Source organism: Vipera ursinii, assembly GCF_947247035.1.
Source record: "Vipera ursinii genome assembly, chromosome: Z".
NCBI classification, from domain to species: Eukaryota; Metazoa; Chordata; class Lepidosauria; order Squamata; family Viperidae; genus Vipera; species Vipera ursinii.
Genome location: NC_139517.1, coordinates 53733551 through 53758317, shown reverse-complemented (window position 1 = coordinate 53758317; position 24767 = coordinate 53733551). Strand labels below are relative to the sequence as shown.

The window sequence follows — 24767 nt, the reverse complement described above, 5'->3', positions numbered from 1 at the left end:
TTAGACAAAAGCACATAAGCTTATCTACAATGGAGGCTGAATTTTCATGTTTATCAGTGTTATGTACAGAACTGCTAGTGTACAAACAATTATTGTTAGATATGGGTTTAAATGTAAATGATCCATTTATTGTGTATGAGGACAATCAAGCTGCGATAAAGATGGCTAATAATTCTGCAGTAAGAACAAGATCTAAACATACTGATCTTCATTATTTAAATGTCAGACAATGTGTCAAACATAAATTAATACAGCTAGAGTATTGTTCATCTGATGTAAATATTGCAGACCATTTTACGAAGGTACAAAGTGCTGTGAAACACAATGCTAATTGTGAAAGAATGTGCATAAGATTGTAAGAGTTATATATTATTCTACCCAAAGGGGAGAATGTTAGGCATATGGTGTTAGCCTACAATGTTGGGTTGAAAATATATTAACCATAATGCTATGACATTAAGAAGCTAATTGGCCAATGGGTGTGTAAGTGTTCTCATGGCCATAAGAGGAAGCTAGGAACGTAGCTTCTCTCTCTCTCTGAATTCACTGATCTCTACTATTACTGTTTTTGCTCTGCTGTTGGTTTACTACTGTTGTAAACTTGAACTGTGTATTGACCTCTGGACCGGTAAGAAGACTTTGTAGTTTGGATTACTCCTTGGACTATTGCTATTGTTTATGACCTGGACTGTTTGTTTTTGACTGTGCATTTTTGTTTTTACACTACCTCAAAGTAAAATACTTTTTGCTTTTACAACTCAGTGTACTCTTGTGTGACTCTTGCTGCTCTCAGTACCCTTCCTTGTCTGTGCAACTCTTTGGTAGCACAAGGAGACCTCTGCACAACAAATTCCTTAACACATACTTCGCGGAGCACTCCAACGCCTCATTCTCTCGTCTCAGCGGAGACTTCTTTCGGGGGATCCAGCCTCTGTCACCCCCTTCTCTCAGCTGGGCAGCTGAGAGAAAGGGGCGGCAGAGGCTGGATCCCCCGAAAGAAGTCTTCGCCGAGAAAATGGGCGGCAAGCTTCCACCGCTCCATACTTCGCGGAGCGCTCCAACGCCTCATTCTCTCGTCTCAGCGGAGACTTCTTTCGGGGGATCCAGCCTCTGTCACCCCCTTCTCTCAGCTGGGCAGCTGAGAGAAAGGGGCGGCAGAGGCTGGATCCCCCGAAAGAAGTCTTCGCCGAGAAAATGGGCGGCAAGCTTCCACCGCTCCATACTTCGCGGAGCGCTCCAACGCCTCATTCTCTCGTCTCAGCGGAGACTTCTTTCGGGGGATCCAGCCTCTGTCACCCCCTTCTCTCAGCTGGGCAGCTGAGAGAAGGGGGCGGCAGAGGCTGGATCCCTCGAAAGAAGTCTTCGCCAAGAAAATGGGCGGCAAGCTTTCACCGCCCCATACTTCGCGGAGCGCTCCAACGCCTCATTCTCTCGTCTCAGCGGAGACTTCTTTCGGGGGATCCAGCCTCTGTCACCCCCTTCTCTCAGCTGGGCAGCTGAGAGAAGGGGGCGGCAGAGGCTGGATCCCCCGAAAGAAGTCTTCGCCGAGAAAATGGGCGGCAAGCTTCCACCGCCCCATACTTCGCGGAGCGCTCCAACGCCTCATTCTCTCGTCTCAGTGGAGACTTCTTTCTACCTGCTTACCTGACTTAGGGATGAGCTTGGTAGGTAGTGAGAAAGGTGGAACGTGTCGGCTCACCATCGGGTCGCTCTCTCCCTCATTGCCGCTGTCAAAAGAGGGTAGAACTGGGGCAGATCCAGCTTAAGTCCCAGCATCCTCCCGTGTGGGGGATGTGACCTGGGCAACAGGTTCCTGCGTGATCCAGTTGGATTTCTTTCTCATTAGCTGATGTACAAGTTTCTTTCTCCCTGCTGGTCCTGGTCTATTCTGCAATTGGGGGTAGGGGACTGGGCAATTCACTGCTCGATGTCCCTGCTGTCCGCACCGGAAACACTTAATTGGGGGGCTACAGGTGGCCTGGGTCTTTCAGCCATCACAGTAGTTGAAGGTTTTCGTGGGGATGATTGCCATTCGGGTTGTTCTGGCCTCACTCAGCTTCAGGTGGGAGAGGCTTCTTATAGCAGGCGAGCTGAACATCTAATATTACCGCTGCCCGGTACCATTCTTGCAGCTCGTCAGGTACAGCTCGTTATATGCAGGCCTGAGAAAGGTGATCGTCCAACCCTTCCCTGAAATGAAGAATTATGGATTGCTCAGGCCATCTCTTTATCTGACCGGCTACCTTGCGAAACTCTCGCACATACTCCAGGAAAGGCCAGCCAGCTTGTTTTATCTTGTGGATTTGTTCTTCTGCTTTGAGAGCAGTGTATGGGTCCTCAAATTTTTCTCTCAGGCCTAGGAGAAAGAGGTGGGGGTCCTCCAATTCAGGGGCTTGCTCATTATATAAATTGTTTAACCATTCCGATGCTTCTCCCTCTACGCTGGACGCAATCACATCAACCATAGCACCTGGATCCAGGTAGAGATAGGCCCAGCGATTCAAATGAGGGCATACTTGGTTGACGAAAAAAATCAGTTTCTCTGGGTCCCCATCAAAGGTCGCTCTGAAAGGTGGAGCCATCACTAGCTGCTGGGACACCCACTGTGTCTGTTGTACCCCTAGTAGCTGCTGGCCCCATCCTGGTTGTTGATTCAATGGCTGCCGGGGGGCCCACTGCAGCTGTTGAACCCCAAGTTGCTGGCAAACCCATTGGTGCTGCTGTATGCCCAGGCATTGCACGTTCAGGCCCTGCTCCTGCCCCACTTGCTGTGGTTGTCTGAGGGGAGGCTGCTGGGTCTCCCTCATTAGCGGGCCCCTCAGCAGTTGCTGTAAGTTCAGGGGCAGTGACCAATCTCCTAACTGTGGTCATCCTCCCACCAGCTTCTGATCTCTAGGCTTCTGCACCACCCCAAGCTGTTGCCTCTATTAGCTGTGGCAAGCTCAGAGGTTGCTGGCCTTCCATTTGCAGGGGTTCCCAAACTTCCCATTGTTGCAGAGGCCCCAGGCTGGGGCTCTCTGTCTCTGTGGGTCTGGAGAGCCTGGCAGGGGACTCCTGGGGCTGGAGGGCTGTCTGATCTTCAGACAGCATTTTCCACTCACCCCAATTCTCAGTGGCAGACAATCTGGTAGCTCTCCACCATTCTGCTTTTGAAGTCTTTGACGGCAGCAAGGCAGACTCAAGGCGTCTGGAGTCTCCGCTGGAGTTGTTTCAGCCTGATGACCAGATAAGCTCTCCTAACTGCTTGGGTTCTCCCCACAACTGGGAGTCCTGCACAAACTCATCTTCCCACAGTATGCTGTCTTTTACTTCCTCCTCTGAGGTGTCAGTAGCTGCCAGGTCACCGTCTTTGAGCAGTTTCTCTTTTCCCATGATGAAGATTTTTCCCTGAATCTTTGCCAGCTTCTCTCAAGGCTAGAGACAGCGGCTGGGGCTCAAGGCCCCCAGGTTGTTTGAAAAGAAAGGTGATTTGGGCATGATGTCATGGTTCCGACTAAAGAGACAGTTCAAAGAACATTCAGGCATTGTTTATTCTAAAAAGTCTATAATAATGAGAACGAAGCATCGGCACTCATGGATGGATGCCAAAATCTGAATTCTCCTCCCCTGAACACATCGTATCAAACACAATTCCCTCCCTTAATTTAAACATCATAAATCACATTCTCCAATTAGCTTAAAATGCAAGCTTCAGTTCCGTCATCTAGCGTGCCATTCCTTATCTTATTTAAACAACTGGGTTAGCATTCTCCTCCCCCAAGCTTCATTTTATTCAGAGCAAAAACATCCAATGTTTGCAGCGTTGACAGAGGGAGGAAGGAAAAAAGGAGGGAGGAAAGGAGTAAGGAAAGAAAAAGGGGGAGGAAAGAAGGAAAGGGAAAAGAAGGAAGGAAAAGGGGGAAGGGTAGGAGGAAGAAAAGGAAAAAGGGGGAGGGAGAAAAGTAGGAAAAGGGGGAAGAGGAAGAGGGAGGGAGGAAGAAAAAGGGGAAGGGAAAGAGGAAGAAAGGAGGAAAGAAAGGGGCAATTCACTTGGAAATGCCCCAGTTCAAAGGAGAAAGCAATTTGGGTTAGGACGCTGAGCTTGTCGATCAGAAGGTTGGCAGTTTGGCAGGTCAAATCCTGAGTGCCGCGTAACAGAGTGAGCGCCTGTTACTCGTCCCAGCTTCTGCCAACCTAGCAGTTCGAAAGCACGTAAAAATGCAAGTAGAAAAATAGGGACCACTACGGTGGGAAGGTAACAGCGTTCCGTGCGCCTTTGGCGTCTAGTCATGCCGGCCACATGACCATGGAGATGTCCTCGGACAAGCGCTGGCTCTTCAGCTTTGAAACGGAGATGAGCATCGGCCCCTAGAGTTGGAAACAACTAGCATGCATGTGCGGGGGAACCTTTACCTTTTACCTTTTTTTTGTCACAGAAGAACTTTGTTGGCAATCGAAGTTAACATTAGTATTCTTGAATTGAGAGCTCTTAGGAAAGCATCCCTTCCTTGAGTGTTGCTAATAGCTATTTCCAATGGGAAAACAGAACAAAAGAGTGGGGAAAAATATTTTCCTTTGCTATATTTCCAGTCTGAATTACACCAAGGCAGGGTCCTTACAAGAGAGCCCTTTTAAGGATTATGTATTACCGTATATACTTGAGTATAAGCCGACTCGAGTATAAGCCGAGACCCCCATTTTCACCCCCAAAAACTGGAAAAAGTTCGTGACTCGAGTATAAGCCGATCCGCCGTTCTGCAAGCCTCCGCCGCCAGCAGAGGCTCGATCCGCCATTTTGCAAGCCTGAATACACAGGAATACCCTGTGTGGCCGCGGCTCTCGGGGAAGCCCTGGCTGTCCGCTTCCTCGCTCCACGCTGCCATTCGGGGCCCGCGCGTTCCCTGGGCAAATCACGGCGCCCAGCAGGCGAGGAAACACGCCCGCTCCAGTCGCCCCCCCTTCCCTCAGGAGACGCGAAGCAAGTGACCGCCCGGAGCTTACCGAGGACTTGCGCGCGGCCGAGGCTTCGGTGCTTCCAGGATCGCGCGCACCTCTCCCAAGCCGCCGCCGTCCGGAGACCTGCCGAAGTTTGGGGAGATTTGGGGAGGTGCGCGCGCACCTCCCCAAACCTCCCCAAACGTCAGCAGGTCTCCGGATCTCCGTGCCCTGCCTGCCTGCTTCTCTCCTGTTCCTAATGCTAAAGCTGTTGCACATAAAAAACGGAGGAGCTTTGATCAACTATCACAGCCATGATTTTGACCGTTTTATTGTACTGTGGTCTGTGGACGCCCCCACTAAATGAAAGCACGGGATAAACTGAGCCTGGTTTTTCTCAATCTTTTAAGTGGCCACAAACTACTAGCAAAAGTGGCATTTGATCACAAGGCAAGGAGGCATTGAGATATATTTCCCCTTTTGCATTTGAGCATCCAAGAAGGGACAGGAAAGGAGAAAGGGAAAGAGGAAAGACAAAGAAAAAGAAGGGGAAAGGGGAAGAGAACAAGGAAGAAAAAAGAAGGAAAGTGGAGAAGGAAGAAAAAAGAAAGGAGAATGAAGAGGGAAGGGGAAAAAAGTAAAGGGAAGAAGGGAAGAAGGGAAGAAGGGAAGAAGGAAAGAAAGAAAGAAAGAAAGAAAGAAAGAAAGAAAGAAAGAAAGAAAGAAAGAAGGAAGGAAGGAGCTTATAATGAGAGGAAAGGAGGCTCTGAGGGAAGTCCTGCCTTAGCATTTGGCCACCAGCAGCCCTGTTGCCTTTTTGCCATCCCCTTGCCCCTTCCTCCTGGCCTAACCTGGTGGTTTTCCATCCTACTGCGGATGCTTTGGTTACAAAGCTAGGTCTCCTCGTATGGAGAGGGAGTGGGCCTCCCTCTGACCCATGCACTTTGCCTTCTTCACCCACCATAAGTAACCTGGCCAAGGAGAGTGAGCACAGCAGCATCAGCAGCCTCAAGGAGGAGGTAAGTGCAGGCAGCACCCCCTCAGGAAACTGGGGCTGGACTGGGTTGAGCTGCAGCGTTCTGGTGCCCTGGGAGCTCGAGGGTCAGGGCTGGGCACTTGCCCTTCGCTGCCCAGGACTCTGGGCAGCCCGCACCACTGTCTAGGAGTCCCCCGCACAGCCCAAGAGAGATGGTGAGGCTCCTCTGATGGACCATGCCCTGGTGCCCACCCCAATCCCACCCCTTCCACTGGAGATCCCTGAATCCTCCCACAGCCGTCCCCACAAGCGCCCCCCAGCCATTGACTTTGCTTGTCAAAAGGTTGCAAAGGGGGATCACATGACCCTGGGACACTGTGAACATCAGAAATACGAATCAGCTGCCAAGCATCCAAATGTAAATCACATGACCCTGAGGATGCTGCAACAGTCGTAAGTGTGAAAAATGGTTATGTGACTTTTTTCAATGCCGTTGTAACTTCGAACAGTCATTAAGTGAACTTAATTAAGTCAATAAGTCAAGGACTACCTGTACGTTATCACTTTTTTCCCTTTTTTTGATCAAGTTCTTGACACCTTGCTAGATGACTGGTGGTGCTTGAATATTGCCTTATCCTAAAAGTGGTACAATCAGTGAAAAGGTTGAAAAGCCCTGATCTATAGGACTACCGCTCCCTAAGGCCAGCTACCCTTCCTACCTCGGAAATTGGACACACTTCTTTCCCTTAAATATTGCCCTTTTATGGCATTTAGGAATTATGCCTTTTCTGTGGCAACCCCTGCCTTATGAAACATCCTTTCTAAAGATTGGCAAGTCTCCACTCTCCTAGCCTTCAAAAAAGCAAAAGCTTGTTTTTCTTCCAAGTGCTGGGATTGGGTGAGGTGGATGAGAGGATTTAAGAAGGATATTGGAAGCTTAATTTTGGTTCCAGGTTTTTAATGCTTATGGCTTTTATAGATATATGTATTATGCTTTTGAAATTCATGTTGTTTTAATTGTTTTTATTGGGAGCTGCCTGGAGTTCAATGTAAGATGGCTGGCTATATAAATGCTTAAGCAGACAGAAAGTATGATAGGTATAAAGGCTGCAAATATCATGCCTTTCCTGCTGATGCAAAGACTGAAGCTATAATGTACCATCTATTTAAATTGTTAGATGGAGATAAAGAGAAAGCAGTAAATAAAGTTCAAAAGTGGTGGAAACTGACTGGCCAATCTTAGATACTAAATTTGGATTGCTAGCTAGCAGACTGAATATTGGGACTGCCTGGGTAGAATTCTCAAAAATAATACTCCAAACATATGGTCTGTTAAACAAGGAGCACAATGAATAGATTTGACAATAGTGCTCAGCAAGGAGGTTTACATATGTTAAGCACTGACAAAAACAGCCAAGCTGCTGTCACATATAACAGTATTTAGTTCAAAAGGCTAGATGTATGTATGTATGTATGCATGTATGTGCTAGAGGTTTCCAAGCACAAGATGGGAGAATTAGAATACTTAGTTGTGAATGAGAATATATTTAGGGTTTATATAGTAGTATGATGAGTGCCAATATCTAGCTACACATCTGTTCTAAGGAAAAGGTATTGATCATCTGATCAAATGTTGAAATTGATCTTGAAATTCTGAAATTAGGGAAGCAAAAAGAGATTACTATAAAAATGATGGACTCCAGTAAGCCTTATATAACATGTGTTTAATAATGCTCAGACCACATAAACACATAAAAAACCAAGTATAAATAACTATATCACTGTGGCTAAAATAGTTGGAACAAAGGAACTTAGCAACCCTAGATTTAATTCTAAATAGTGACAGTGATATGGTGCAAGATGTAGATTAATGAGACCATCAAAAAAGATAGAACAATTTCTACAGTTTATCAGTTCTAAAGGCAAGTATCATTTGCTACTTACAAATTATAAAAGCTGAAAAACTTAGAAAGAAGCTCAAACCAGTGAATTTAGACCGTGTACTCATCCTTTTAGACCATGGAAGAGAAAGATAGTAGAAACCATTTTGCTGTTTATTTATTTTAACCATTCATGAGCCAATGGAGCACCCAAAACTATGAATTGAAATAGCAGAGTTCACACTTAAAGCATGGTATGCTTTGTTCCAGTATAAAAACATAGTATGTTTTGTGCTAAGCTTAAAGAATGGTTCTGAGCTTGGAACTTTTAAGCTTTGAACTTTTGTGCTTGAAACTTTTAAGGGATATTTGTCAACTCTACAATGAGCATGGCTGCAGCCATTTTTTCTTCTCATTCTAGGTTGAGGGAGGGGGGGTTGCCAAGGTGCTTCGTTAGTCAAAATAATTTTCTGTCCTGTGGGAACCAAGGTCATCTACTGCTCCGACCAGGGACTGGGCGTTGTATAAAAAAGCCCACCAAATGAATATATTGGGGGACATAGTTGCTTGCATACTTTGTAATTGGGTAATTGTTACTTGTATTCAGACTTGGTTTCACTTTTGATCATTCCAGTACTTTGTAACTAATAAACCTGTTCTTTGAGGAATTTTCAAACCTCAGTTCTGCTTTATTCATCTCTGTCTGTTGAAACCATGATATCAAACCAAGTCTCCTAAAACTTTTGCTTTTTTTCCCCAGAGTGCTGGGCCCCAACTGCCTACCCATCCTTTAGGAGAGCGGTGAAGACTCAGCGAAGATTTGAAGATGGAGGAAAATAATGGAGCCGTTGCTGGCCACAACAGAACTCCGGCTGTCGGAGTGCAAGCAACCGCTCTAGCCACTGAGGAGGCGTCATTGGCAGGGGCTTGGCCAAAGTCCAGGTTGATCCAACCTGTGAAGCTGATACCGCAGGGGGGGAGCTATAATCCTGGCAGACCTCTATCAAGCCGAGGCTGCCCCTCAATGCAGGAACACTCCTGTAGCCGCTGAAGAGGAATGTTCAATACCAATACCAAAATCATGTGTACCAGCCACTGTATTGTTCCTGCCCGAGACCAAAGGAAATACTGTAATATGGACTGTGGTTGATCTATTTTCCAAACAAGCTCATTTCATCACTTCTTCAGGGCTTCCCTCTGCTCAGAAACTGGCCAATATGCTTTTGAAGCACATCTATCAGCTCCATAGAGCTCCTAAGCGGATTCTTTCAGACAGAGGGGTTCAATTCACTGTGAAGTTCTGGGGGGAGTTCGTTAAGCTTATTAGGTCTACTCAGGGACTCTCATTGGCTTTTCATCTGAGTACTAATAGGGCAGCTGAAAGTGCGAACTTAATGATAGAGCAGTACCTCATATGCTATGTTAATTACCAGCAGACTAATTGGGCTGATCTTCTGCCTTTTGCTAAAGTAGCCTATAATACTGTGCGCAGTAGTATTGGTCTTACACCATTTAAAATAGTTACTGGGAGGGATTTTGTGCCTATGCCTGAGTACCTCCAGGAGCCACCTGCCTCCCAAACTTTGGATCAGTAGGTGACCTCCTTCCAAAGTGTTTGGACGAACGTAACGAAAGCTTAACCCAAGCCGCTAAGTTTACAAGGAGCTGTCTGATAAGAAACGCTCCCCTCAAAGACAATTTTATGCTGGGGAAAAGGTTTATCTTTCAACTAAATATTTGAGACCCAGCAAAAAATTGGGGCCAAAGTTTCTGGGTCCTTTTCCTATCACCAAAATCATAAATCCTGTTACCGTGGAGTTAAAGCTTCCATGGCTTTTAGGGAAAGTCCACCCTGTATTCCATTATAGTCTGTTTCTGAATCCTTTTTAAGACCTATTCTAAAGAAGCTGCCAGGTCCAATAGTGGTAGAGGGAGAAACACGTTATGAGATAAAATGAATTCTTGATTCTAGGTTGTAGAAGGGGAAGTTACAATATCTCATTCAGCGGAAAGGCTATCCACTGTCAAAGGTCACGTGGGTGAAACGTACATATGTGAAAGCAGAAAGGTTAATACAAAAAATTTACAACAAATATCCTCACAAGCCTCGAGGAAATGCTTAATGTGCTTTTTGTTTCCCCTACAGGAGACTCTCTTTTTAAGAGGGGCTGACTGTCAACTCTACACTGAGAGTGGCTTCAGCCATTTTTTCTTCTTATTCTAGGTTGCTACATAGAACGGAGGGAGGGAGGTTGCCCAGGTGCTTCATTAGTCAACATAATTTTCTATGGGAAATGGGAAATTTTCTATGGGAACCAAGGTAATCTACTGCTCCCATAACCAGGGACTGGCCGTTGTATAAAAAAGCCCGCCAAATGAATATATTGGGGAACATAGTTGATTTCATAGTTTTGTGGATGGGACATTATAACTTGTAATTGGGAAATTGTTACTTGTGTATTCAGACTTGGTTTCACTTTTGATTGTGCCGATACTTTGTAACTAATAAACAGGTTCTTTGAGAAATTTTCAAACGTCCAAGTTCTGCTTTATTCGTCTCCATCTGTTGGAACCATGACAATATTTCATGAATCATTAATACGCTTGTTTCCTGAGGTATTAGCCCAGGTAGTATTATTTCCCCAACAATCAACTATGAAAACAATGAATTTATTTAAATTTTCTACAATTGTTTTATTCATTGTTTATATTAATTTAATTCCACTGTCATCTATGGTCCAAGTACATGTTTCCAGCTTATTAGCAATATGTTTCTGAACATTTTTGCATGTTGTATGTAATAATAAACTGTTATCTGGTTAAAATTTTCAGTTGCAATTCAAAATAACAAAGTTGCATTCTGGGAATAAGCAAGAAGAAAGGTGATATACAAAACAGAATCAAAAAATGCAAACAGAATTAAAAATATAAACTGATTTATAAATTATGCCCCCATATAGAATGAAAGAACTGGGAGTATGATTACTCATACCATTAAACTTAAAATGCCCTCATAATTAAAATATGTTCATGAAAATATCTGGGTGACACTAAAGATCTCAGGCTTAACACTTCACCATTAAAAGTGATAAACACATGGAAATATATAACATTAGAATACAAAGTTTGGCATAAATTCAGAACTAACTTACCAGTTCACAAACATCATGACACATTAAGTTATTCTTCGCAAGGTAACAGCATGATGCACCTGTACGAAAACATACTTTTCAACCTCAATAAAATATTTGCATTTTGTAATGTTAATAGAACTTTATTTTTATGTTTGTTGTTTAGAAGTTCTACTTTAAAACTGAACACTGAAATGACAATCATTGCCAAGCTTCTTACAACAGCACATAATCAAAGCAATAAAATTATACAAACTCAGTAAGATGTTTAATTCAAAAATTAGGGGTAAAAAACAAAATATAGGATACTACAACAGACCTCCTCCTCCATTCCTTCATTTATTATTGAAGCACAAAAAAGGTACAAATTTTTTCCCCAAGTTTTTTATAGCCAGGCTGACTTGTCTTTTATGAGGTAAACTACTAATGAACTCCTCTCCTATCAAATGGTTGTTTATACCTAGCAATCTTCTAGTATTTTCCAATCTCACTTTAATTTGTTGCAATAGTCTCATTGCCAGGAAATTTCTCCTTAGCTGTAGGTTTCTTCTCTCCTTGATTTGTTTACATCCATTGCTTCTTCTCTTGCCTTCTGGTGCTAGAAAATAAGTTGACCCCTTCTTCTTTGTGGCAGACCCTCAAATACTGGAACACTGCTATCATGTAACTCCTAGACCAGGGGTGTCAAACTCAATTTCATTGAGGGTCGCATCAGCATTGCGGTTGCCCTCAGGGGAACCGGGTGGGTGTGGCCTGCATGGGTGTGGCCTACTGGGTGGGCATGGCTAGAGTGCGTATGGCCTACTGGGTGGGCATGGCCAGCTCTACCTCATTCGCATCAAGGGTGCCTATGGGGGCCTGGGCAGGAGTGGGACAGATCTGAGGGTCTCTGGCAGAAGGAGGGTCTCTGGGCCAGGGCCAAGGCAGTGGGGGCCATTCCCTCACTGTTTCCAGGATGGCTTCGCGGGCCGCATGAAACCACTTCGCGGGCCGGATCTGGCCCTCGGGCCTTGTGTTTGACATGTCTGTCCTAGACTCTTTTCACTAGACTAGACATACCCAATTCCTGCAACCATTCTTCATATGTTTTAGCCTCCAGCCCCCCTTTGTTGCTGTTCTCTGCACTCTTTCCAGAGTCTCAACATCTGTTTTATATTGTTTATATTGTTTTATATCTTATATTCATAGGAAAGGTGGTGGAGATTGCAAAATAGACTTATATGCAACCAGCACCACCAAATGGATTTGTAACTGGCTAACAAGCCATACACAGTGAGTAGTCCTTAATGGTACTATACCTATATGGAGGGAAGTAAGCAGTAGGGTACCACAAGGTTCTGTCTTGGGCCCAGTACTCTTCAATACCTTCATAAATGACTTAGATGGGAGAATAGAAGGGGAACTCATCAAATTTGTAGATGACTCTAAGCTGGCAGGAATAGCCAACACCCCAGAAGACAAGCACAGAATCAAAAAGACTTGAACAATGGGCCCTACCCAACAAAATGAATCATAATGTGGAGAAAAGCAAAGTTTTTACACTTAGGGAGAAAAAAAACAAAGGTATAAGTATAAATTGGGTGAAACCTGGCTCAAAAACAAAAACAGTGAGAGGGATTTTTGGGATAACCATGACCTGGATGACCAAGAATCTTCAGTCATTTAGCTATGCACTCTGGGATGAGCACCCTTTGAATGGTACAGGAGTATGAATGGATTTCCAGAAAAATTGCAGACTATAGGAACCATTTGCGCTTCAGTTTGAGATGCAGACAACAGACTCATCCCCAATAGCCTGCGCCTGTATTCAACAGTGAAGGGACACAGGTCAGAAAACATCCTGCAGAAAGCACACCTCCACAACAGACCTTTCAGAAGTTCCAAGAAGGCTCCACACCCAGTTGCACTATTCAGGTGACCCTGAGGACACAGACAAATCTCCAACTAGCCTCCAGGACTCTCTAAAAAAGGCAAATGACCAGTTGTCTACAAGGAATATAACTCCTTCCATTCCCCACCATCTAGTCAGAGCTGAACAAGCTTCTTGGATGAGAAGCAAAACATTTTCAAAGAAAAACAAGAAAGTCCAGTTGCCTTTTGAAAAAGCACCTTTGGGATGACTTTGTGCAGCAGCAGCAAAAAAGCTAATACAGTCCTTGATTGTACAAACAGAGCCACATAATCAAAATCATGTGACATATTAGTACCACTTGATAAAACGTTAGTAAGATCAGATCAGGAATACTGCATCCAGTTTTAATCACCACACTACAAAAAAGATGTTGGAAAAAGTGCAAAGAGAACTAAAATGATTAAAGGCCTAGAGACTAAAACATATGAAGAAAGTTTGCAGAATTTGTGTTTGGCTAGTCTAGAGAAAAGAAGGACTACAAGTGACATGATAGCAATATTCCAGTATTTGAGGGGCTGCCACAAAGAAGAAGGGATCATATTATTGTTCCAAGCACCAGAGGGCAGGGCAAGAAACAATGGATGGAAACTAATCAAGGAGAGAAACAACCTGGAATTAACGAAAAACTTCCTAATAGTGAGAAGAATGAATCAATGGAACACCTTGCCTTCAGATATTGTGGGTGTTTCATCACTGGAGTTTTTTATGACAAGACTGGACAACCACTTGTCTGAAATGGTCTCCTGCTTGAGCAGCGGGCTAGACTGGAAAACCTCCAAGGTCCTTTCCAGCTGTATTCTGATTGATTGATTCTTTGTTTTCAAGAGAAAAGATTTCTTCTCTGAGAATCAACAGTATATATTGCATGAAGCAAAAAATCTGAAGTTATGCTAAATGGGCAAATAATCATACATATAACATGTACAAAGCACCATTTAGGCTGCTGGCTAGAATTACTGCACAGCAGGTTTTTTAACATTAGCTTTACAATGTGTAAACCCCTAAGGATATAGAAAGAGAAAAGAGGTAGCCTTAGGTCCTAACGCAATGACATTTTTTAACAATAAAAAGGAACTTGCTGCTGGTAGTAGATATATCTATCCTTTAAGTTTCCATTCAAATTTCATGAGCAATTGGAAAGAATTTAGAGTTGACAGTCAAGTCTGATTTCTCATGGCTCACTTCATGTAGCATCTACAATTTACTGGATAAATTTACTGGTACTGGATAAGAAATGTACTTCCACCTATTCTCCATTTGTTACCAATATATTTGCAAGGTATTTTTTACAATTCTCTTTTTTTCTTTTTTAAATTTTATTTCTGTGGCTTGCAGGAACAACTCATGCAAGAATGCACGCTGTGGTCAAAATATTACCAATTGGCAATGGTCAATCAATGTAAGATTGCAACGAAAAATTGAATTGAGTATTTATTATACCACATATACCCACCCTTCATCAGTAGACTCTAACCATCAAAACAGCAAATAATGAACCAAAAATGAATTACAACAGACAAAATTATATCATAGAAAATATTGAAATCAGTTTTGATTACCTTATTCTTTTTAAAATGATTTTTGCATAATACTTCGAAGTTGAAATTGATGTTTAAACCATCAAATCCAAGCAAAGCAAGAATTCAGATTAAAGCATTTTCAACAGATGGCTGCCCAAACTTTATTTGAAAATACTTAGTGACATATATTCAACCACTTTCTGCAATTTATACCATTCTTTGTTTTTAACTGTTCAATTGAAATTTGCCTTCTTTCAACTTAAGACTATTATTCATCATGGGACATTAAAGAACAAAACATACCTTACTATTGAATAACTAAATACAGCAAAGTCGTGATTAATACAAGTTGGAATAATGTGATATTCAATTTAGTGTTTATTTAGTGATCTCAGGTTGCATTTACAGCAAACCAAAATTTAGTTCATGTGAGGTTAGCTCATATGCAGTTGAGTTTACTAAGTTACTGTTAGATGCTCTTGTCTCAATATGCACTGAATTCAATAAATACTTCATATGTGTATGTGCTGCTCCTGCCATTTTTGTGAAATTGCTTTAAGAAGTTCCCTTAACAAAGTAGACAAAAGGAAGATTTATTCAGTTAAAAACAGCACAGTACTGGGCACAAAAAAGGAGGGGCTCATTCCATTCTGTAGATTTCATTCCATGGATTTCATGGATTCCATCCATTTCATTGATGAAAATCTTAAAGGGGAAAATGGCTCAAGAAGCTTTGGTAAGTCTGAAAAATATGATTATAAAAGCCCAGTCTCACATAATACCACTTAAAAAGAAAAAGAAAAAAAATCCAAGAAAAAAACAGCATAGTTACACAAAGAACTCTGATAAACTGAGAGACAAAAAGGATAAGTATAAAAAAATGGAAAGAGACATACACATAACTAAGGCAAAATACCAAATCTGCAAAGATGAAGTTAGGAAAGCTAAGGCTCAGAATGAACTAAGGCATGCAACAAATGTCAAAAATAATTTTTAAAAAATTATTTCAACGTATAAAAAAATAAGAAAAAAAGTCAAAGAAACATTCGCTTTATTAATGTGAGAAGATAGCAAGGAAGTAACAGGCAGCAGGGAGAAATACGACCTGCTTAATTTTTCCTTTGCATCTGTTTCATGCAAAAAGAAAAAAATACCCCAACCTACCAAAAGGAGAACCTTAAAAGACAGACTAGGAATACAAATCAAAACAGGGAAGAAAATATTAAGAGAATACCTGTCCACTCTAGACAAGTTCAAATCACCAGGACCAAATGGATTTACATACCAAGTTTCTGAAGAAGCTGGCAAACGTGATCTCACAACCATGAAACCATATCTTTCAAAGATCCTAGAGCACCAGAGAACTACCAGAGGACTGGGGGGAAAGCTGATGTCGTTCCCATCTTCAAAAAAGGGGGGGAAAACAGATCCAGGAAACTACAGACCAATCAGCCTGACACCAATACCTGGGAAGATCCTGGAAAAGATAATCAAGCAAGATTTGCAAACATGTAGAAGCAAGATCCAGATTGACCTCGACAGACTTGAACAATGGGCCTTATCTAACAAAATGAAATTCAGTGTAGAAAAAAGTAAGGTTTTACATTTAGGTAAGAAAAACCAGCCAGGTAAGATTAGTTGAAACTTGACTCAATAGCAGTAATTGGCAGGAAACAATGGTTGGAAACTAACCAAGGAGGGATGCAACCTAGAACTAAGGAGAAATTTCCTGACAGTGAGAACAATAAGCCAGTGGAATGGCATGCCTTCAAAAATTGTAGATGTTCCATCACTGGAGGTTTTTAAAGAGACTGGATAGCCATTGTCTGAAATAGTATAGGATCTCCTGCTTGAGCAATGGTTGGACTAGAAGACCTCCAAATCTGTTCCAACACTTGTTATTCTGTTCTTCTTTTATTCAATAGCAAAAGGTTAAGGAAAAGCCATGGATTGCAGTAATCCAGTAAGAACAAAAGTAAATTATTTCAGAATGTTAACAGAAGCTATAGGTTCTGGGCAGTCACCAAGAGTCAAAATTGATTCAAAGGCACAAACTTACCAATGGTAAAAAAAAAAGCCCACCATGATACAAATTGCCTTTGAAGCTTTAATTCAGAGAAGATGGAAGATGAGCAAGTTGCTAGAAACTATGTCTTAGATATATTGATGTATCTGGGAAAATTTAACTTTGAAAAGACTTGAAGGAGCATACAATAACACTTTTCAAATACTTGAAAGAGCATCCCACGAAAATCTTTGCAGAACTTAAAATTATAGTAAATCAAATTGTGATTGAATCTTTTTTTTATTTCCTAACAGTAAGAATAGTTTTACAGAGGAACCAATTAGCCAAAGGAGACTCCCAAGAGGTTGGATTTAATGATTTAAAGATTTAAATAGTCTTTTGAAATTTTTCAATGAATTATGTGCAGTTTGCCCACTGTCAGCTTTCTTATATGAATGTTCAAGGCCACAAAATATAAACTGTAAATTACAATTCACTGATATCATCCTATATTCTCAATAGTTGCTGCCATCATTTTATGGGGTTAAACATCAAAACAGAACCAACATAATTCCCTGTCTTGATTTTTCAAATGAAGTTGGAGCAGAAATTTTTTAAAAAGTCCAAAATTATGGATAATTATAACATTCCAGCATTAGATGTAATTTTGTCCATCACAGGATGAAAACTGTGTTTAGAATTTCCCAAAGCATTAGTGATATATCAGGCAGTTCTAAAATGCAAGTCTGTTGGACATCTTCCAGTTCCAGACCTGCCATCTTAATCCTAAAGACAATAATTCTACTCTCTAGAGCTGTGCCTTTATTCTAATCTGTAATGGTCTATGACTCAAGACTGTTCCCTAAGGCCTTTTTTTAATCTAAGGAGAATAAACAGAATACATTCTAAATATATTAAAGCAAACATACTTGAACTATTGAAGACAAAACAAAAAACTAGAAATACCTGTATGCCATTATCCATGTGTAAAACTTATATTCAGTTTTAAAACAATAAGAGAAAGCATAATAAAATATTTCTATTCCATTCCTAGTGTTGAGGATCCGGTTTGGTTTTTTTGGGTTTTTTGTGTTTATTTGCAGCTTGTTTTTATTTGATTTCTGATTTCCTATTCCTTGATTTAGACCTTCAGATAGCTTCAATCAGTGTCTTTTATTTTAAGAGTTTCACCGAAGATATGTACCGTAAATGAATAAAGACAGCACTTTGAGGAGAAAAAAACAAAGTGAAAATATTCAAATTCCGAGTAATTTTATGCTAAATTCCGTTTTAATGAATTTCTAAGATAACACACATAATTCGACGGACATCCTTAATTTCTTTTTCAAAAAAATATTTAAAAGGCATTATCAGCAAATTCCTCAAACTTCAGCCAACCCCCCCACCCGCTGCAACCTGGTTAATTAGCGGGTTGGTTGAGATGGTTTTGAATGTATAGCTGCCCAGCCTACGATTTGTTCCCGGAACCATTACTTACCCGTCATGCCTGGGAGGAACAACAGTAACACGGGGATGATTAACAGGTCTGTCTGACTTCGTCCATTCTCCCTCTGTGGACGAACGCCTCGAGTCGCCATAACTCGTTCTTTGCCGCCCGCCCCATCCGCCAGCCACCCCGGCGCCTTTTCATTGGCTGACGGACCCCTCCACTCCCGATTGTCTGAGAGAGGATAGAAAGCTATGAGGGAGGGACCCCTTAAGAATCCGGGAAAGAAAACGTTTTCTGCTGTTTCGCGAAATACTTAGGTATCGGGATATTGGCAGGCTCTTTTTTTCGAGTTTTATATAAAAGTTATAAAGTCTCTTACATCAAAGACTTTAATTAATTCGTCTAGCAGAGTATAATTTCTTGCTGGCCTATTTCTCCCTGAAAGGAAATTACAATTCCCATCTGTATAATTATCCCAAAGAATTAGATGAAGAAAAGTGAACCATTTAAAAAAAACATGGTTCCGTTTAGAAAAATTAAAAGGATTTGAGAAAACCGCTAATATTATGTACCATAATATTAATAATTTTGACATTTGACTAATGAGGAGAAAAGCAAAGTTTTAGATTTAGGCAGGAAAAAAACAAAAGTACAAATACGGATTGGGCGAGACCTGGCTTAAAAACAGTAACTGTGAGAGGGACCTTGGGGTCCTAGCGGACGATCACTTGACTATGAGCCAGCAATGTGCAGCAGTATCCAAAAAAGCTAATACAATCCTGGGTTGTATAAACAGAGGCACAGAATCAAGATCAGGCAAAGTACTAATACTGCTTTATAAAACCCTAGTAAGACCACACCTTGAATACTGCAGCCAGTTTTAGTCACCATATCACAAAAAAGATGTTGAGAGTTTGGAAAAAATTCAGAGGAGCAACTAAGATGATCAAAGGTCTAGAGACTAAAACATAGGAAGAACGGCTGTGGGACTTGGGTTTGGCTAGTCTAAAGAAAAGAAATAAGGGACACATAATTCCAGGGTTTGAGGGGCTGCAACAAAGAAGTGTTACTCACCAAAGCACCAGAGGGAAGGATGAGAATGGTTGGAATCTGATCAAAGAAAGAATCAGCCTGAAATTAAGGAGAAGCTTCTTAACAGTGAGGATAATTAATCAGTGGAACAGCTTGCCTCCAGAAATTGTGGGCGCACCATTACTGGAGACTTTTAAGAAGAGACTAGACAATCACTTGTCTGAGATGATATAGGTCAGTGGTGGCGAACCTATGGCATCCGTGCCAGAGGTGGCACTCAGAGCCCTCTCTGTAGGCACCGGTGCCATTGCCCCAGCCTTGTCTCCCCCCCCCATGGCTCCCTCTTTACCAGCAGCCCCCCTGAGGAGAGTCGCCCCCCAAGTGCAGTCCGCACAGAGCAGCACAGCCAAGGACATGGCAGCCGGGAGAAGACTACACCTTCATGCCCCATCATGCGCAGTTGATTCTGTGGGACATGGGTGGACAGTGTGGCTGCCATGGCACTGCTGGGCCCCCTGGGCAATCTGCAATGGGCCGTGGTGGTGAATGGCCCTGCGGGTGGGTGTGGGCGGGGCGGGTGGGACAAAGGCAGGGGGTAGGGACAGGTTTTGGGCACTCTATCTCTAAAAGGTTTGCCATCACTGGTACAAGTTCTGCTTGAGCAGGGTGCTGGACTAGAAGACCTCCAAGGACCCTTCCAGCTCTATTCTATTCTAAGTCCAATACCCTGATTAGTAAGTACTGCAGTCTAAAGCATTACAGAAAAATGCCAGGCCTCTGAACACATCCAGTGAAGGGGGAATCTCCCTATTTAAATTTATTTTTACTTCTTAAAATGAATTTAGTGGGATATTGTTATTGGTACGTTGTTTGTAGTTATGTTAAAGGGGAGTAAAAGCACATTATGAATTTGGTTAATTGTATATTATGCATAATTTTTATTTAGAATATGATTATTGTAACTATAATCCTGTATTTAGCTCTGGGAAGTGGGGGGGAAGTGGGTGGGTTTTGGGGTGGGAGGGATTTGGGGATATATTGCAAAATTTTGTTTTTGTAAAACTCTTTAATAAAAAAAGGGAAAAATGTAGATCCAGGAAACTACAGAGCTATCAGCCTGACCTCAATACCTGGGAAGATTCTGGAAAAGATAATCAAACAACAAATCAGTGAACACCTTGATGAAAACAAAGTCATCACTAAAAGTCAACATGGGTTTGTCAAAAACAGATCATGCCAGACAAATCTTATTGCATTCTTTGACCAAGTGACAAAATTAGTGGACCAGAGGAATGCTGTATATATAATTTACTTGGACTTCAGTAAGGCATTTGATAAAGTAGATCACAACCTACTACTTGATAAGATAGAAAAATGTGGGTTAGATAGCATTACCACCAGATGGATTCGTAGCTGGCTGACACTCAGCGTGTGGTCCTCAATGGAACTGCATCTACATGGAAGGAAGTGTGTAGTGGGGTGCCCCAGGGCTCTGTTCTGGGCCCAGTGCTCTTCAACATCTTCATCAATGATTTGGATGAGGGGATAGATGGGGAACTCATCAAATTTGCAGATGACACCAAGCTGGCAGGAATAGCCAATACTCCAGAAGATAGGCTTAAAATACAGGAGGATCTGGACAGACTCGAACAGTGGGTGCTATCTAACAAAATGAAATTCAATGGTGAAAAAAGTAAGGTTCTACATTTAAGCAGGAAAAATCAAATGCACAGGTATAGCATAGGTGGTACCTTGCTCAATAGTAGTAACTGTGAGAGGGATCTCAGAGTCCTAGTAGACAATCACTTTAATATGAGCCAGCAGTGTGCTGCAGCTGCCAAAAAAGCCAACACAGTGCTAGGCTGCATTAACAGAGGGATAGAATCAAGATCACATGAAGTACTAATACCACTTTACAATGCCTTGGTAAGGCCACACCTAGAATACTGCATCCAGTTTTGGTCACCACAATGTAAGAAAGATGTTGAGACTCTAGAAAGGGTACAGAGAAGAGCAACAAAGATGATTGGGGGACTGAAGGCTAAAAGATAGGGAACGGTTGCTGGAATTGGGTATGTGTAGTTTAATGAAGAGAAGGGTGAGGGGTGACATGATAGCAGTGTTCCAATATCTCAGGGGCTGCCACAAAGAAGAGGGAGTCAAGCTATTCTCCAAAGCACCTGAAAGCAGGACAAGAAACAATGGATGGAAACTAGTCAAGGAGAGAAGCAACCTAGAACTAAGGAGAAACTTCCTGACAGTTAGAACAATTAACCAGTGGAACAACCTGCCTCCGGAAGTGATGAATGCTCCAACACTGGAAGTTTTTAAGAAGAGACTGGACAGCCATTTGCCTGAAATGATATAGGGTTTCCTGCCTGAGCAGGGGGTTGGACTAGATGAACCCCAAGGTCCCTTCCAACTTCTTCTTCTTCTTCTTCTTCTTCTTCTTCTTCTTCTTCTTCTTCTTCTTCTTCTTCTTCTTCTTCTTCTTCTTCTTGTTATTATTATTATTATTATTGTTATTATTATTATTATTATTATTGTTATTATTATTATTATTATTATTATTATTATTATTATTATTATTATTATTATTATTATAGCAGAAGGCCCATCTTAGTGACATCTTAATCTCCATTCTAATGGGGAATCATCAGTGATCATAATTTTCAGGCTATATGGACTGTTGATTTGATCTCTGGGCTTGGTAATTAGGTTGGAAACATTTCACCTCCTTTTGGGGGGACATCTTCAGTGTGGTTTGAGTTGTGTTCAGTTTGTGTGGAATGTTGTTTTGGGTATTTCAGTTGAAGTAGCTCTCTTGCTCTCAGTGGTTGGTAGGTGGAGTCAATGTGAATGTGTCTGTTCATTGATTGGTTGTAGAGAACCAGGTCTTGAGGAATTCTCTTTCCTTCACTTTGCTTGGGTTGTAATTGTGGTACCGGTTAGATTGAACTTGTATCCTTCCGAGTCCTCGTGGACGGACATGAGGGACAAAGGGTTGTGTCTTTTGATAGCCAGGGAGTGCTTGTGCAGTCTGGTACATAGTTTTTTCCCTGTTTGGCCCACGTAGTTCTTTTCACAGTTGTTGCACCGGACTTGGTATATGATGCCTGATCTTAGATTTGTTTCTGTTGGTTCCTTAGATTTTTTATATAGAGATATAGATAGATTTTATTAATTTATATAGGGTTAAGAATCAGGGTTAGGGTTGGGATTTAGGTTAGGATTAGGGTTAGGATTGGGATTTTTCCAAATAACATTTTCAATATTTAGCAAAGAGCATAATGTCTGGGTTCATGTGATTAACAAACAATAATAGATATAGTTCATTATCACAAAAAATATTAATTAATCACTCAAAAGCCTTCTTCTTGCTAATATATACAGTTGCAAGAAAAAAGTATGTGAACCCTTTGGGATTACGTGGAGTTTTGCATGAATTGGCCATAAAATGCGCTCTAAACGTCATGTAAGTCACAACAATAGAAAAACACAGTCTGCTTAAAATAATACTACACAAACATTAGCTGTTGTCATGTTTTAATTGAACATAAGATGGAAACATTCACAGTGCAGGGTGGAAAAAGTATGTGAACCCCTAGCCTAATGACTTCTCCAAGAGCTAATTGGAGCCAGGAGTGAGCCAACCTTGACTCCAACCAGTGTGATGATATTGGATGTGTTGCTGACAGCTGTCCTGCCCTTTAAAAACACACACCTGTTGACTTCCGGTGGCGACGCGACGCCGAAGATAGCCGTTTTTGGGCTGCCCGCTCCGCAGCTGTGTTTTTCCATCGTAAACAGCGCCGATCAGCTGTTTAGATGGATTTGAAGCCCCCTCCTCGGGAGAAGAGGAGGGGGTGAGGCCCCAGGTAGGGGTTGAGCTCTCTGGGGCCGCCTGAGCTGAGAGCTTGGGCGGCTGAAGGATGAGCCCCCCCGAAGCCTGGGTTGCTCCGAGCTGCACAGCGCCTCTGCTCTGGGATTATTGGAGCAGAGCCAGGCGTTAGCAACCACCCCTGCCAAATGGAAATACTTTTGATTATCAAGAAGCAGGCAGAGCGGTACAGGAGGTCAAGGTGAAGTGGACTCTTTATTTTTACTCTCTAGCTCAATGGATTTTATAGCTTCAAAGTGAAAGTGAGTAATAAGTGAAAGTGGGGGAAGATGGCGGCTAAAACTTCTAAAGCTCTTCGGAATGTGGGGTCTTCCCTGGTGCAAGAGACCTCATTGCAAGCTTTGTTTCCTCCTGCATCTCCCCCGGCATTGACGCTTAAGGATTTACAAGACGCTCTTGGAAAGCATGTACAATTGATGTCTGATATGATGGATGAAAAGTTGAAAAAGCTGGAGGAGAAAATGGAGGAGAAAATGGAGAAATTGGAGAAGAAGATAGAAGAGAAGCTGAGAGCAATGAGGCGGGACATTTTGTCTAAGGTTGAATCCGTAGCTGAATGTGTGCTACAGCTGGATATAAAAGTGGAGGATCTCAGTCAAAAGAACTCTATATTAGAAGCAAAGGTATTAGAAAATGAAAATATAAGGGATAAAATGGACGAAGAATTGAGCCTTGTTCAGTATAATCAGATGCAGTATGCTATTAGAATTAGGGGTTTAAAGGAGAATGGTAAAGAAGATTTAAAGCAGCTGATTTCTGAGGCTCTGGAAGGGGTACTGGGTCAGTCAGCATCTGAAATTAAGGGAAATATGGACAAAGTTTTTCGTGTAAATTCATGGATTGCAAGACAGAAGAAGTTACCCAGAGATGTGGTGGTCTATTTTACAAAGAGAGTAACGAGAGATGAAGTTATTCAAGCTGCTTATGATACTAATTTGGTAGTGGATGAGCAAGAAGTTTTGGTTTTAAAAGAGATCCCTCCGAAGATCCTAAGGAGAAGGAAAGATTTTGCATTTTTGGTACAGGAACTTAAGAAACGTGATATTAAGTTTAGATGGGAGATTCCAGTTGGATTGGTGGCGACGTATGAAGGTAAAAGACATTGTTTGGTTACTGTGGCTCAGGCACGTGATTTTTATAGTAATGTGTTAAAAGCAACCCCCCTATCATTTTTGGAAGCTGCAAAAGGATACGGTGGGGGAAAGCCTCAAGACGTTACAGATAGACAGACAGAGGACAATGGTGTTGGAGGGGATCAAGTCACAGTTTCATCGGTTGCTGCAGGAGGCCAGAAGATGACGCGTGCCGCCCTAAGAAGAGCGAGACGAGAGAAAGAGCAAGATCAGCAGAAAGTTATGGAATCTCCAAAGCATGCTTACAGTGAAGATGTGAGAGAGGAGCGGTCTAAAGAAGTTTTGGGGGTCATGACAGAGGTGCTCCAAAAGTTTTGGGGCGTTAAGATTGCTGATTAATTTTTAGATTAGAATGTCAATGGAGTAAAATTATTATAGAGGAGAAAGAAGGTTTTTTTTCTTTTTTTTTCTTTTTGTTAATATTTTACACAATTTAAGATTGCTTGCTAGAAAAGTATATTAGGGTAATGGATTTAAATTATGTGTTGAACCAAGAATGGGTATGTAAGCTCCTAATTAATAACAAGTTGTCTTAGAGATTGCCTAAATCTTTTTTTTATATATATTCTTTGTATATGAACTTTTATTTGAATTTAAGGATGATTTGGAACTGTGAGACATTTGGTGTGATACATGCAAGAACTATTTTTGATCGTAGTTTAGTTTGGTTGGAGATTATTAAGACTAACAGAGATAGGCGCTTTTGGCGTGTAACTGAGAAATTGTTTGGAAATTAGAGAAAGGTGGAAGAATGTAAATAGCAGGTGAAAGTTTTTTTGTTTTTTTTCTTTTCTTTTTTCTTTTTCTTTTTTTTGAAATTAATATGAATAAGGACTGGGATTAAGAAAATTTATTTTGAGCAAAGCTTTTTTTCTGTTTTCCTCTTTTTTTTCTCTACTTTATTTGTAATGTT

The 24767-nt window shown here is 41.7% G+C and overlaps 1 protein-coding gene across 1 annotated transcript in view; it reads right to left on the bottom strand.

The window, feature by feature from the left end:
- RECK (reversion inducing cysteine rich protein with kazal motifs) overlaps nucleotides 1-17947 on the bottom strand; it is a 278973-nt gene extending 261026 nt beyond the window's left edge. The window contains exons 1-2 of the mRNA XM_083377076.1: nucleotides 17837-17947; nucleotides 10923-10981 (exon numbers count right to left, since the gene is read on the bottom strand). Of these exons, the coding sequence (XP_083233202.1) occupies nucleotides 10923-10981; nucleotides 17837-17936 (159 nt within the window). The 5' untranslated portion in view covers nucleotides 17937-17947. The remainder of the gene's footprint in view (nucleotides 1-10922; nucleotides 10982-17836) is intronic.
- Between the last annotated feature and the right edge of the window lie 6820 nt (nucleotides 17948-24767).